The sequence below is a fragment of the Diceros bicornis genome, chromosome 27, assembly GCF_020826845.1.
Source record: "Diceros bicornis minor isolate mBicDic1 chromosome 27, mDicBic1.mat.cur, whole genome shotgun sequence".
NCBI classification, from domain to species: domain Eukaryota; kingdom Metazoa; phylum Chordata; class Mammalia; order Perissodactyla; family Rhinocerotidae; genus Diceros; species Diceros bicornis.
This window is the reverse complement of record NC_080766.1, coordinates 7,471,724-7,481,782: the sequence shown is the minus strand read 5'-3', so window position 1 is coordinate 7,481,782 and position 10,059 is coordinate 7,471,724. Positions and strand designations below refer to the sequence as shown.

General features: G+C 34.9%; 1 protein-coding gene across 1 annotated transcript in view; it reads left to right on the top strand.

The window, feature by feature from the left end:
- Positions 1–205: 205 nt before the first annotated feature.
- CADM2 (cell adhesion molecule 2) overlaps positions 206–10,059 on the top strand; it is a 232,137-nt gene continuing 222,283 nt past the window's right edge. Inside the window, exons 1-2 of the mRNA XM_058570612.1 lie at positions 206–215; positions 428–577. Coding sequence (XP_058426595.1) covers positions 206–215; positions 428–577 — 160 coding nt within the window. The remainder of the gene's footprint in view (positions 216–427; positions 578–10,059) is intronic.

Below are 10,059 nucleotides of genomic sequence, written 5' to 3'. Positions count from 1 at the left end.
CTATCAGGGAAATATTTTATGTGTTTCCTCTGCTGCTGTAGAGGATTCAATTCATCCCAAATTATTCCAGTGCCTTATCTTCAAAGATGACCAGGTCTAGCACCATATAATTAATGCAAGGCCAAGGGAAACTAATGATAATCTTGTTGCTATTTGAATGTAAATCTTTATGTGTGCCCAGGAATAAATGAAGGTTTTCTGGAACATGTCAGGGAGTATCAAGGAGTCCTAATGGTATGTTGAAACTGTTTCCTCCAATTAAGGATTTTCAATTATTTTTCTCTCTTTTTGTAATATACAGTTTTGCTGCTGTTGTTTGATTGGTTTAATTTTATTTGGAGTGAGAAGTTAAGTCTAGTGTAGCTCTTGGAAAGTTAATCATTTTATAACTTTCATTTAATCAACATTTTCTTTAATCCCCCTTTAGGCAGCCAAGGGCAGTTTCCACTAACACAGAATGTAACGGTCGTGGAAGGCGGAACTGCAATTTTGACCTGCAGGGTTGATCAAAATGATAACACCTCCCTCCAGTGGTCAAATCCAGCTCAACAGACACTGTACTTTGATGACAAGAAAGGTGAATACATTTTCTTTTAAATGTTTTAATCATATTCTGAAATATCCTAATTATAATGAATTTATTTTTCTGAGATGATTCAAATTACTCTTTTTGATTATCAAACTGCTGCTGCTTGTATTTAAACATGTTAAATATTAAATACTTTAGTTTGTAAGTCATAAACACTAAAATAACCTATGTCAACTTTTTAATAAAATAAACAGTTCTAATTCTGTTTCAAAAATAGTTTTATGCCTTCTCTGAACAATCATCTTCTCTCCAGATACCATATTCTTTCTTTCTTGTAGCTGCCTTGTGTATGGATTGAATATTTTTTCCTCACTCCTGGTAATATGATATTTTATTAAACTTAGTTTAATATGTTTAGAAGATGCTATTTGATTTTGGAAAGTTTTGCAATTTTATTCTCATGAATTGGGTTTGAAAGTGAGTATTGCAGAAATGATACCCATAATAAGTTCGAATAACTCCATGTTTCTAAAATAAACTGAAATTAAATAAGAAGCTGTATTTACTTCGAGTTGAGTTGGACGTCATTGAGTTACTGAGCTTTCTAACTGGATGAGCGATTTTGATTTAACTTTTTTAGAGAAGTAAGGCAATTCATATTATATAACTCAAGCAAACAACTAAAAAGGTACAGTGAATTTCTAAGCCTTCATCCATTGTTATAAACATTGGGGGGGGAAGTGAGTTCATGAACTGTAATAAAAATATGGAGCTGTTGCTTTAGTTTAAATTATATAGGATATAAATATCTATTTTTATATTAGCTATTCAGCATGATCCTAATATCTGGATTTCCTATGAATCTATATGGATAATAGTAAGATAATTTGAAATCAGCTCCATTTTAATAATTAAAGTGTAGTCAAAGTAGTCCAATAAATATGCCCCTTCCACCTAAAACATGAATTCACTGTATTTTGTGCATTATTATAGTTTTTCCTCTTTGATGTACTCTATATTTAACATTAAATCTTTAGTGTATTTTAAACTTTAATGTATGATGAAGGATTGATTAAAAATCTAATTCATTGATTTGACAAAGTTTTTTGAGAGTTACTTTGTACAAGGCATTAGAGTTAGAAAACAGACAGATAAAATCCCTGCCCCTATAGGCCATGCAGTATAGTAGGGAAGACAGGCAATGAACAAACTCATGAACAAAATATATTGTAGAGTATGTCGGTGGGGGACAAAATTTCTCCCCTCTCTCTCGCGCGAGAGAGAGATAACTGATATATAGATGATAGATGGATATTAAGAGAGAGACTTTAAGAAATTCGCTCAAGTGAATGTGGAGGCTGGCAAGTCTGAAATCTGCAGGGCAGACCAGCAGACTGGAGATCCAGGGAAGAGCCTATATTGCAGCTAAAGTCTGAAGGCAATCTGGAGGCAGAATCCCTTCTTCTTCAGGGGACTTCAGTCTTTTTCTCTTAAGGATGATTCTCTCTCTCTCTCTCTCTTTTTTTTTTATAGATATACTTTATTTATTTATTTTTTTGAGGAAGATTGGCCCTGCGCTAACATCTGTTGCCAATCTTCCTCTTCTTCTTTTTTCTCTCCAAAGTCTCAATACATAGTTGTATATCATAGTTGTAGAGTTGTAGCTCTTCTGTATGGGACACCGCCTCAGCATGGCTTGATGAGCAGTGAGTAGGTCTGCACCCAGGATCTGAACCTGCAAAGCTCAGGCCGCAGAAGCGGAACTCCGGAACTTAACCGCTATGCCACCGGCACGGCCCTTGGGATGATTCTCTCTTAACTGATTGAATGAAGCCCACCCACATTATGCAGGGTAATCTGCTTTACTCAAAGTCTACTGATTTAAATGTAATCTCATCTAAAAATACCTTCACAGCAACATCCAGACTGGTGTTTGACCAAATATCTGGGTCGTGGCCTAATTGGTTGACACAAAATTAACTATCACAGAGGGTTGGAATGCTGGCATTTCTGTTGAACTTTATGATTTGGAAAGAGCTTTCATTTACACTGTTTTATTTTGCTGTGTAGGAGACAAGTAGAACAGATATCACTAATGGCCACACTTTCATAGGAGCGTATGGGAGGAAAGGGTTAAAATCTCACATTTGTGTGAGACTTAAAGCCAATAATGTAACTCAAATATTGGTCAGACTTAAAGCCAATATTGTGATTCCATACTTATGTTTTGATTGTTTTGATTAGAGTGTTTGATGTGTAATCATCCACATTTCACAAGACTTCCAGTCACAGAGATTTTTCTTTTTGTACTTCGAGAATATTTTAGAGTCTGAAAATGGATTTTAAAACTTTCATCTGCTAAACATTCATTATAGCTTATTAATGTAATTTTAATCCTTATTAATATTATTGATTATTTAATGCTTGTGATAAGGGCTTTTTTATCCCACCATAGAAATTGTTAAACATACATTATGAGACTGTAAAGTATCGCTTTGCACTTTGAGAAATAACTAAGGAATATCTAATGTAATATTTTTAAGCCTTTTTAAAGAAAGGATATTATTCAAGAGTAAAATGCTAATTTTATGAATTAACTGCTTTAAAATTTCCCAAATAGAACCCACATAAACTATATTTGATGGCAGTGAAAGTTGTATAGTAGAAAATGAAGTTTGAAGACTTCTTTTGATTTCACTGGTTTCTAACACAAATATACCTAAATTTTATCATGCTAATATTATGTAAGCTTTATGTTTTGATCTTCAATTTCCTAATGCTTTTGGAGTAGAGAAGGCATATCTCCTAAAAAAATGTTCTATCGTTGACTTTTCCTCGCTCCTTCATTGTTGGAGGAGTTTGTTGTCGTTGTTGTTTTAAATCACGTGATCTATGTTGCTTTTCAGAGAATGAAGTTCTATTAGTTACAAAAATTAAATGCATAAGCAAAAAGCCACCACAGAAATTTAAAAACCTCTTTTTGCTTTTACTATTAATTGATTATAAGTATTTGTAAATAAACATTTAAAACATTTATGCCCGCATATAAGGTGACTCCAATTTTAAGGAAATCTCTCATTTCCCCAATGATATAATGCAAAAGAAAATATTCTGGGGAAAAAAAGACTTTTAGGAATGTTCATGGAATAATTAAGCATAGAGTTATACTATTTAATTTATCAATTTGTTTGTATGTACATATTTAAACTAAAATAAAAACATATGTTAATTTAGAAATATTGCTTTTTTCCACCCCTGCATTGATTAAATAATCTTGCTTAGCAGCACTTTTTTGAAAGTGTAAGATACTATCAATGAGAAATTTGTCTTAAGCAACAACTGTAAATTTTTATAACATTAGAACAATTTTTTGTTATACATTAATCCTGCAGGAGGATAACAATGATCTCCACTATGTAACAACTTACTGCACTGCTTTTTAAGGAGATCTTGGAGAGTCATGTTTACAGTGACATCTACAATTGTGAGGTCAAATCCTCAGGCAGAAAAACAAAATCTATATCAAATGTCTTTGCTTCCTTTTTTAGTGATTCCATAAGTTATCCTCTGTAGAACATCTAAAACTAGAATTGATTCAGGGTATTTCAAGCTAGTGCATCTTTCCTGTAGAAAATAGCAATTTGTAATATGAAGTTTGCAAAGAATTGGAAATAAGGAAACTCTTATTTTCTGAGGAATAATTATGGTGACAAAAACCCATCATGTTATATTTGGGATATTTAGCAATATATTCCTGCATCTTTACAAAATACCAAATACAACTGATCATGTGAATTACTGAAGTATGCATTTGCTTTATTTCATTTTTCCTTTCCCAATTGCTATAATAGTTTAGAGTTATGTTGAAAAAAGCCAGTGAGTGTGTGTGTGTGTGTGTGTGTGTGTATGTGTGTGCACGTGTAGTATAGCAGGTTTCTGTTTTTGATATTAGACTTTTTCTAACTCTATTGTGGTTCTAATTGTCAGTTGCAACAGAATAATGAAAAGTATTGAATAAAGAACCCCTTTCATGAGCGACAATCTAACATGTCTATTCCCTCACAAGTCATTGCTTGGGTTCTTGTGTGACGCTATAGTGGAAGGGATCCTTGACAGGGATGTCCGTCAAATGCAAGGGTTTGAAAACGAAAGCGTTTTTTGAAGATTCCGTATCACAGTTTTTCCCACACTGTCTTTTTGTCTGCATTTACCTGCCTAGCCCTCCTCAATCCTTAAGGCTTACGTCGAGCCAACAAACATGCTACATTGTGCTACAACAAACATGCTAACCCAGCTAAGCATGGGTTAGCATGACTAGAGAAACCTGTACGTGTTGCGCAAGTGACAACTGCTCAGGAGAACAATAGAGAAAACAAGTGGGTTGTCTGTGTCATTGATTGCACCAGCTTCTACAGGTAGCTAAGGTTTTATCCACAGCACTATTCTTATTTCTGTCTCAGATTATGTTGCCAGTTCTTGGGAGCTTTCCGAACAGAATCCTTCAAGGGTGTGCAGTATCACAGCGTTTTAATTGCGTCTGAAATGAGTATAAAATGCAGCTGAGGTTGAGAAGCTTTGGGTTAAAGCAAGTCAGTTCTCACAAGAGTTCTGTATTCCTAAACTTAGATTTCTGTACTGACCTAGGTTATTGAGAAGGAGGGAAAGAAGGGGGGGGAGGGGAGAGGAAGGAAGGAAGGAGAGAAAGCTGCCCAGAAGAACAGAACCAATGTTTCTCATTAACATTGCTGCTGCCACTATGAGCTCAGAGAGGCCTCAGTAGCCTTTCCTGCTACCTGGAGACTGTGAAGGTTGAACAAAGATCTCAGGATGGCAGCCCATTGGTCCAGTTAGAATTGGAAAAGCCTTTCTTGTTTACTTGGAATTGTTAGCTAAAGAAAAGCATGCAATGAATGAGCAGTTGATAATCAGCTAAAGGAGAATTAAGCTGAGCCTCTTTTCCTACAGGTTTTTGTCAGGGGGGTTAAATGTGAGTATTCAGGAATCTCTTCACAAGGATGATAGGTGTCTGGGGAGAACTGGCTAAAGTGAAACTAATATTGTAATATTTTTCATTCAGGAGAAATAAAGAAGAGGACAGCAAATTTGGGCTTTTGCTACCTTGAGCACATATAATGTGATCAGTAGCTTACCCCATTTACAAACAGAGAAATTGAGGATCAAACACTGGAGGAAATTTGTCCACAGACATTCAGCTAATGACTCGTAATGAAGGGATTTGAATCCAGTTGTCGCCTCTGTGTTAGTTTTAACCAGAATGCCCCTGAGACAAAGTTGTCTGGGCACCAGGTCACTTTAGTACAACCCAGTGGCCTCTGCCATTGATCTTGGCAGCTGCCTTTTAGTTAAAGAGCAGCAGTTCCTTTCAAACTGTTGAAGACGCACATGAAGTAAGACAGAGGGCTACATGTAGTCAGGACTGTCCAATACAATTTTCCATGATGATGATGACGTTCTATATCCGTGTCGAACAATTCTGTAGCTAGCAGCCACATGCAGATATTTATGTCAATTATAATTAAATAGAATTAAAAATTTAGTTTCTCAGTCAGGCTAGCCATATTTCAAGTACTCAATAGCCATGTGTGGCCAGTGGTTACTATTTTGGAAAGCATAGTTCTAGATGCTGATTGGCTCTGTAGGTGCCATAATAGACCTTGTCCAATGCCAGCGTTGGCTTAGATTTTCCAACTGAGAAAACCCTAGATCATCATAAAAACATGTATCGAATATTAAATAAATGAAATTTTGCTATTTATATTGCACAGCTTTAATGGGGATATTGTAGCATAAGGGACAAAGAGTCAGATCTGACTTCTGATCTTTCCTCTAACACCAACTAGCAGAGTAATAAAAGGGGTTCATTGACACCTCACCAAATCAGATGTTCTGGTGGTTGGATCAGAACTGCATTTTTAACAATTTCCCTATCTACTTTGTGTGCACCCGAAAACCAGAAATTATTAACTTATGAAGTAGATATTCAATTACAATTTGATTTCATTTCTGCATAGAAATGCATACAGAAGCCTTTTTCTATAACACTCAAGAACCTGCAAATCTAAAGAGAACATAAAAATTAAGAGGAAAATTTACAGGTTCTTGTGGGTCAGAGGGACCTAGAACAGATGTAGCTGAGGCAACATTCACTAGTTATGGCCCTCTTCTTTTTCTTTTTTCACAAATCTTACATCTGTTATAAATAGTAGGTAAGCATTTGGAATAGAGCAAGTATAGGGAGACAGAGAGAGTAGGGGGTAGAGTTTGTTGAAACACCCATGAATGCTGTGTTGTATGTGGCGATAGAAATTAAAAACTCAATTAGATCATTGCGTCTGTTTCTCTGCAGGTGTGGGGAAAAAACAATTGAAGTAGTACAATTTGATCACTTAATGTTCAGGGAAGAACACTTCAGTTGCTTCCTATTATTGACAAAAATACTTTGGACAAACATCTCCAGGAGCGCATAGTGTACACATTCAACAGACATCTCTGTGTGTGCTTGTATTTGTCTTTATATAAAAATGTAAAATACGTTACTTTTTTGTGATATTTCTCTTCATAGTAGTTTTGCTTTTTTGAATTATGTTTCAGTGATTCCCAAAAATTTCCTGGAGGAAATTTCATTCCTGAAGGAATGAAAATAAAATTTTATTAAGAGCATAGCCAAAAATTGCTGGTGTTAATTATCCAATTATTCTGCTGCTAATTTTACATTAATACTGGGGACAATGGGAGGGAAAGAACATGAATAAAGTGCCCAGAACAAGGAGCGATAAAGAGAAGAAAAATGAGATGAACCTGAAATGAAGGTACAGGTTCTCCTGCCCACCAATGCCACCTGACAGTGTGCATCCCCACAGCTGGGTTCAATCAGTGTGACAGGCTGTAAAATATTAAAGATTGACTCAGTAAAGCTAGTATTAAAGCAGCCAATAATACTCTTCTTTGTGCTTTCTTAAAAAAATTCAGATATCATGTCTAAGTTACAACAAAGACATGAAGTTAACGATGATAACTTGCAGTTACACAATACTCTGCAATTTTTAAATAACTTTCCACATGTTTACCTTTTCTCATTGGATTCACAACCCTGACAGTAGACATTCCCATTTTATATGTGAAGTAATTGAGGTTTGCAGATTCAAATAACTTGAGTGGTAAATGACAAAACCATGATGAGACCTGAGTTTTCTTAGCCTAATCACTTCGTGCTAGGTCATTCTGCTAAGGACTTTATTTTATTGCTTTTTGGATTTTTTGTTTTTTACTTCTCCTGTGGAAATTATCACTTCTTTTAGATCCAAAGTCACCTTCTCAATGATAGATCTCCTGAATACATCTTATCTCATATTTCAACCCCATCATACCACAATAATTTCATCTGTATTAGCAGATTTCCTAGCAAATGAATACATATTAAATGAGTATGAATCACGTTCCCATTAGGAAATAAGTGATTCACTTGAGTTACTGAAGAATGAACACACTATTTACAGATGTACAGACATAATAAAGAGAACTAGCCAAGATGATGCAGCATCCAGGAGCTAGCAACAGCAGGAAACTGTTGAAAGGGTGACTGAGGGAGCTAAAGCTACAGTTGTGGGAGAAGGCTTCTGGTTAGCTGCTGTGATTGGTTGGGAAGGAGAGGGATGTGGAAATGTGTAAATTGACTTCTCTTTCCTCCCGCCTCTGATCATTTGTCAATGCCTTCCATGGGCTGAGCCCAAATGGAAAGCATAGGTGGAGGAATCCTGGATAGTTTTCTCTCTCAGGTCAAAGAGCAGGGAGGAGAATACATCTGGAAAGATAAGCAGACAATAACCAGCACATCTTACCATGAGTAAACAGATATTTCTCCCTACCCAATTTTAAGTGAAGGTAATTTCCATTGAAAACCTTGTATCATTCTATGTTCACAACTACCTACAACTGGATTGCTTCTTTTTGGGAGAGGTAATTTGCAACAATGCAGCACTTTTCCAAAACATATTAATTTTTTCAATGTTCTATTCCTCAAATTTAATATATATGTTAAGCTGTGTGCTAATAGATTCCTTAAAGAAATAATTGGCTTTCACATAATCTGCTACTGATAAAGCCATTATTGGAAATTCTTATTAAGCATAAGCAAAATCTTGAGTTGTACATTATATAATTACTACCTTTATCTCTTTATGCTAGTGTGGTTTAAGTCCAGCAACTTGGTGGAAAACATAAAGATAATCATATACACTATACATGTTATTGGTTATATGGTAGGTTAAGCTGTAACAGCATCAAGATTGGAATTTGGACATTCAAAGCCACATGTATGTGCTGAATTATTTCAGCAAATTTTAATTTTTGGACATTTTAGAATTCAGCATAATTTCCATACTTGATATTCACTATTTCACTAATTTTACTACATTCACTAATATTTCTACTTTTTGCAATACTTTTTTTGTTATTATTTAAAAATAAAAGTGAAATTTATCACAAGTAAGTCAAGTCATGGTGCCTCTGTGAAAATGACCAACCTCCTAAATTAACCTCCTACTTATTGCACATTGCTGTTCAACAACATTTTTTAGCAAAACCCAACAAAGAGAAAAATTATTTCTCCAACTCTGAAATATTTTATTCTACTATCTGATGATTAACTTATGTATTTATTTAATTATTAATTCAATAAATATTTGCTGACCATCTACTCTGTAATTAATAGGCACTGTGTTGTTTGCAGTTATTTTAGCTCGTTGATTTTTGACAAGTCCATTCCATGTTGAAGAGAGCTACTTAAAAGAAAGCTCATCCTGATTGAAATTAGATTTCCTTTATCTTCTAAGCATGTATGTTTCTGGGCATATATTTTATAAGTATGTTTGTATGTTGGTAAAACATACAGAGTGAGCAATTATTGGAAGGATCTTAAACCATCTGGGGAATGCCACTTTCTATAGTGATGGCAGTAGAAGTGGGGTGATAGCTAGAGTCAGCCTAGATGGATAGTAACCACATTGTGCCATCTGTTTCCATCTCCCAAAACAATTACAAAAAATGCAAATAATGACCAAACAGATTCTGGGGAAATGCCTCAATATCTTTTGTGATGTTTCAGATCCTCAATTTTGGGAATTAATAGTTATTAAAGAAAGCAAGCTTCACTAAGTATCCTTAATCTATAAACATCTAAGCATATTGGATATTTAAAGGACTTCCAAGTCACAATTTCAGTTCAATTCTGTGAATATTTGTGAAATATTGCTATGTTACCAGGAATTATGCTGAGCGTTGGGACTACTAAAATAAGTAAAACGTCGATTTTGCCTTCAAATAGCAAGTTGTCATGTATCACCTATATATAGGAATGATGGAGGATATAGGGGAAAAGTATTGGGTCAAGCATTCTACAGGTAGGTAACTGTAATTCTACTTGTTGCATAATAAGCCTCATTGTAGAGGATACAAAATGCCCAAATAATTGATAAATATATCCTCCATGAACCTAGGAAAAAATAATTTGA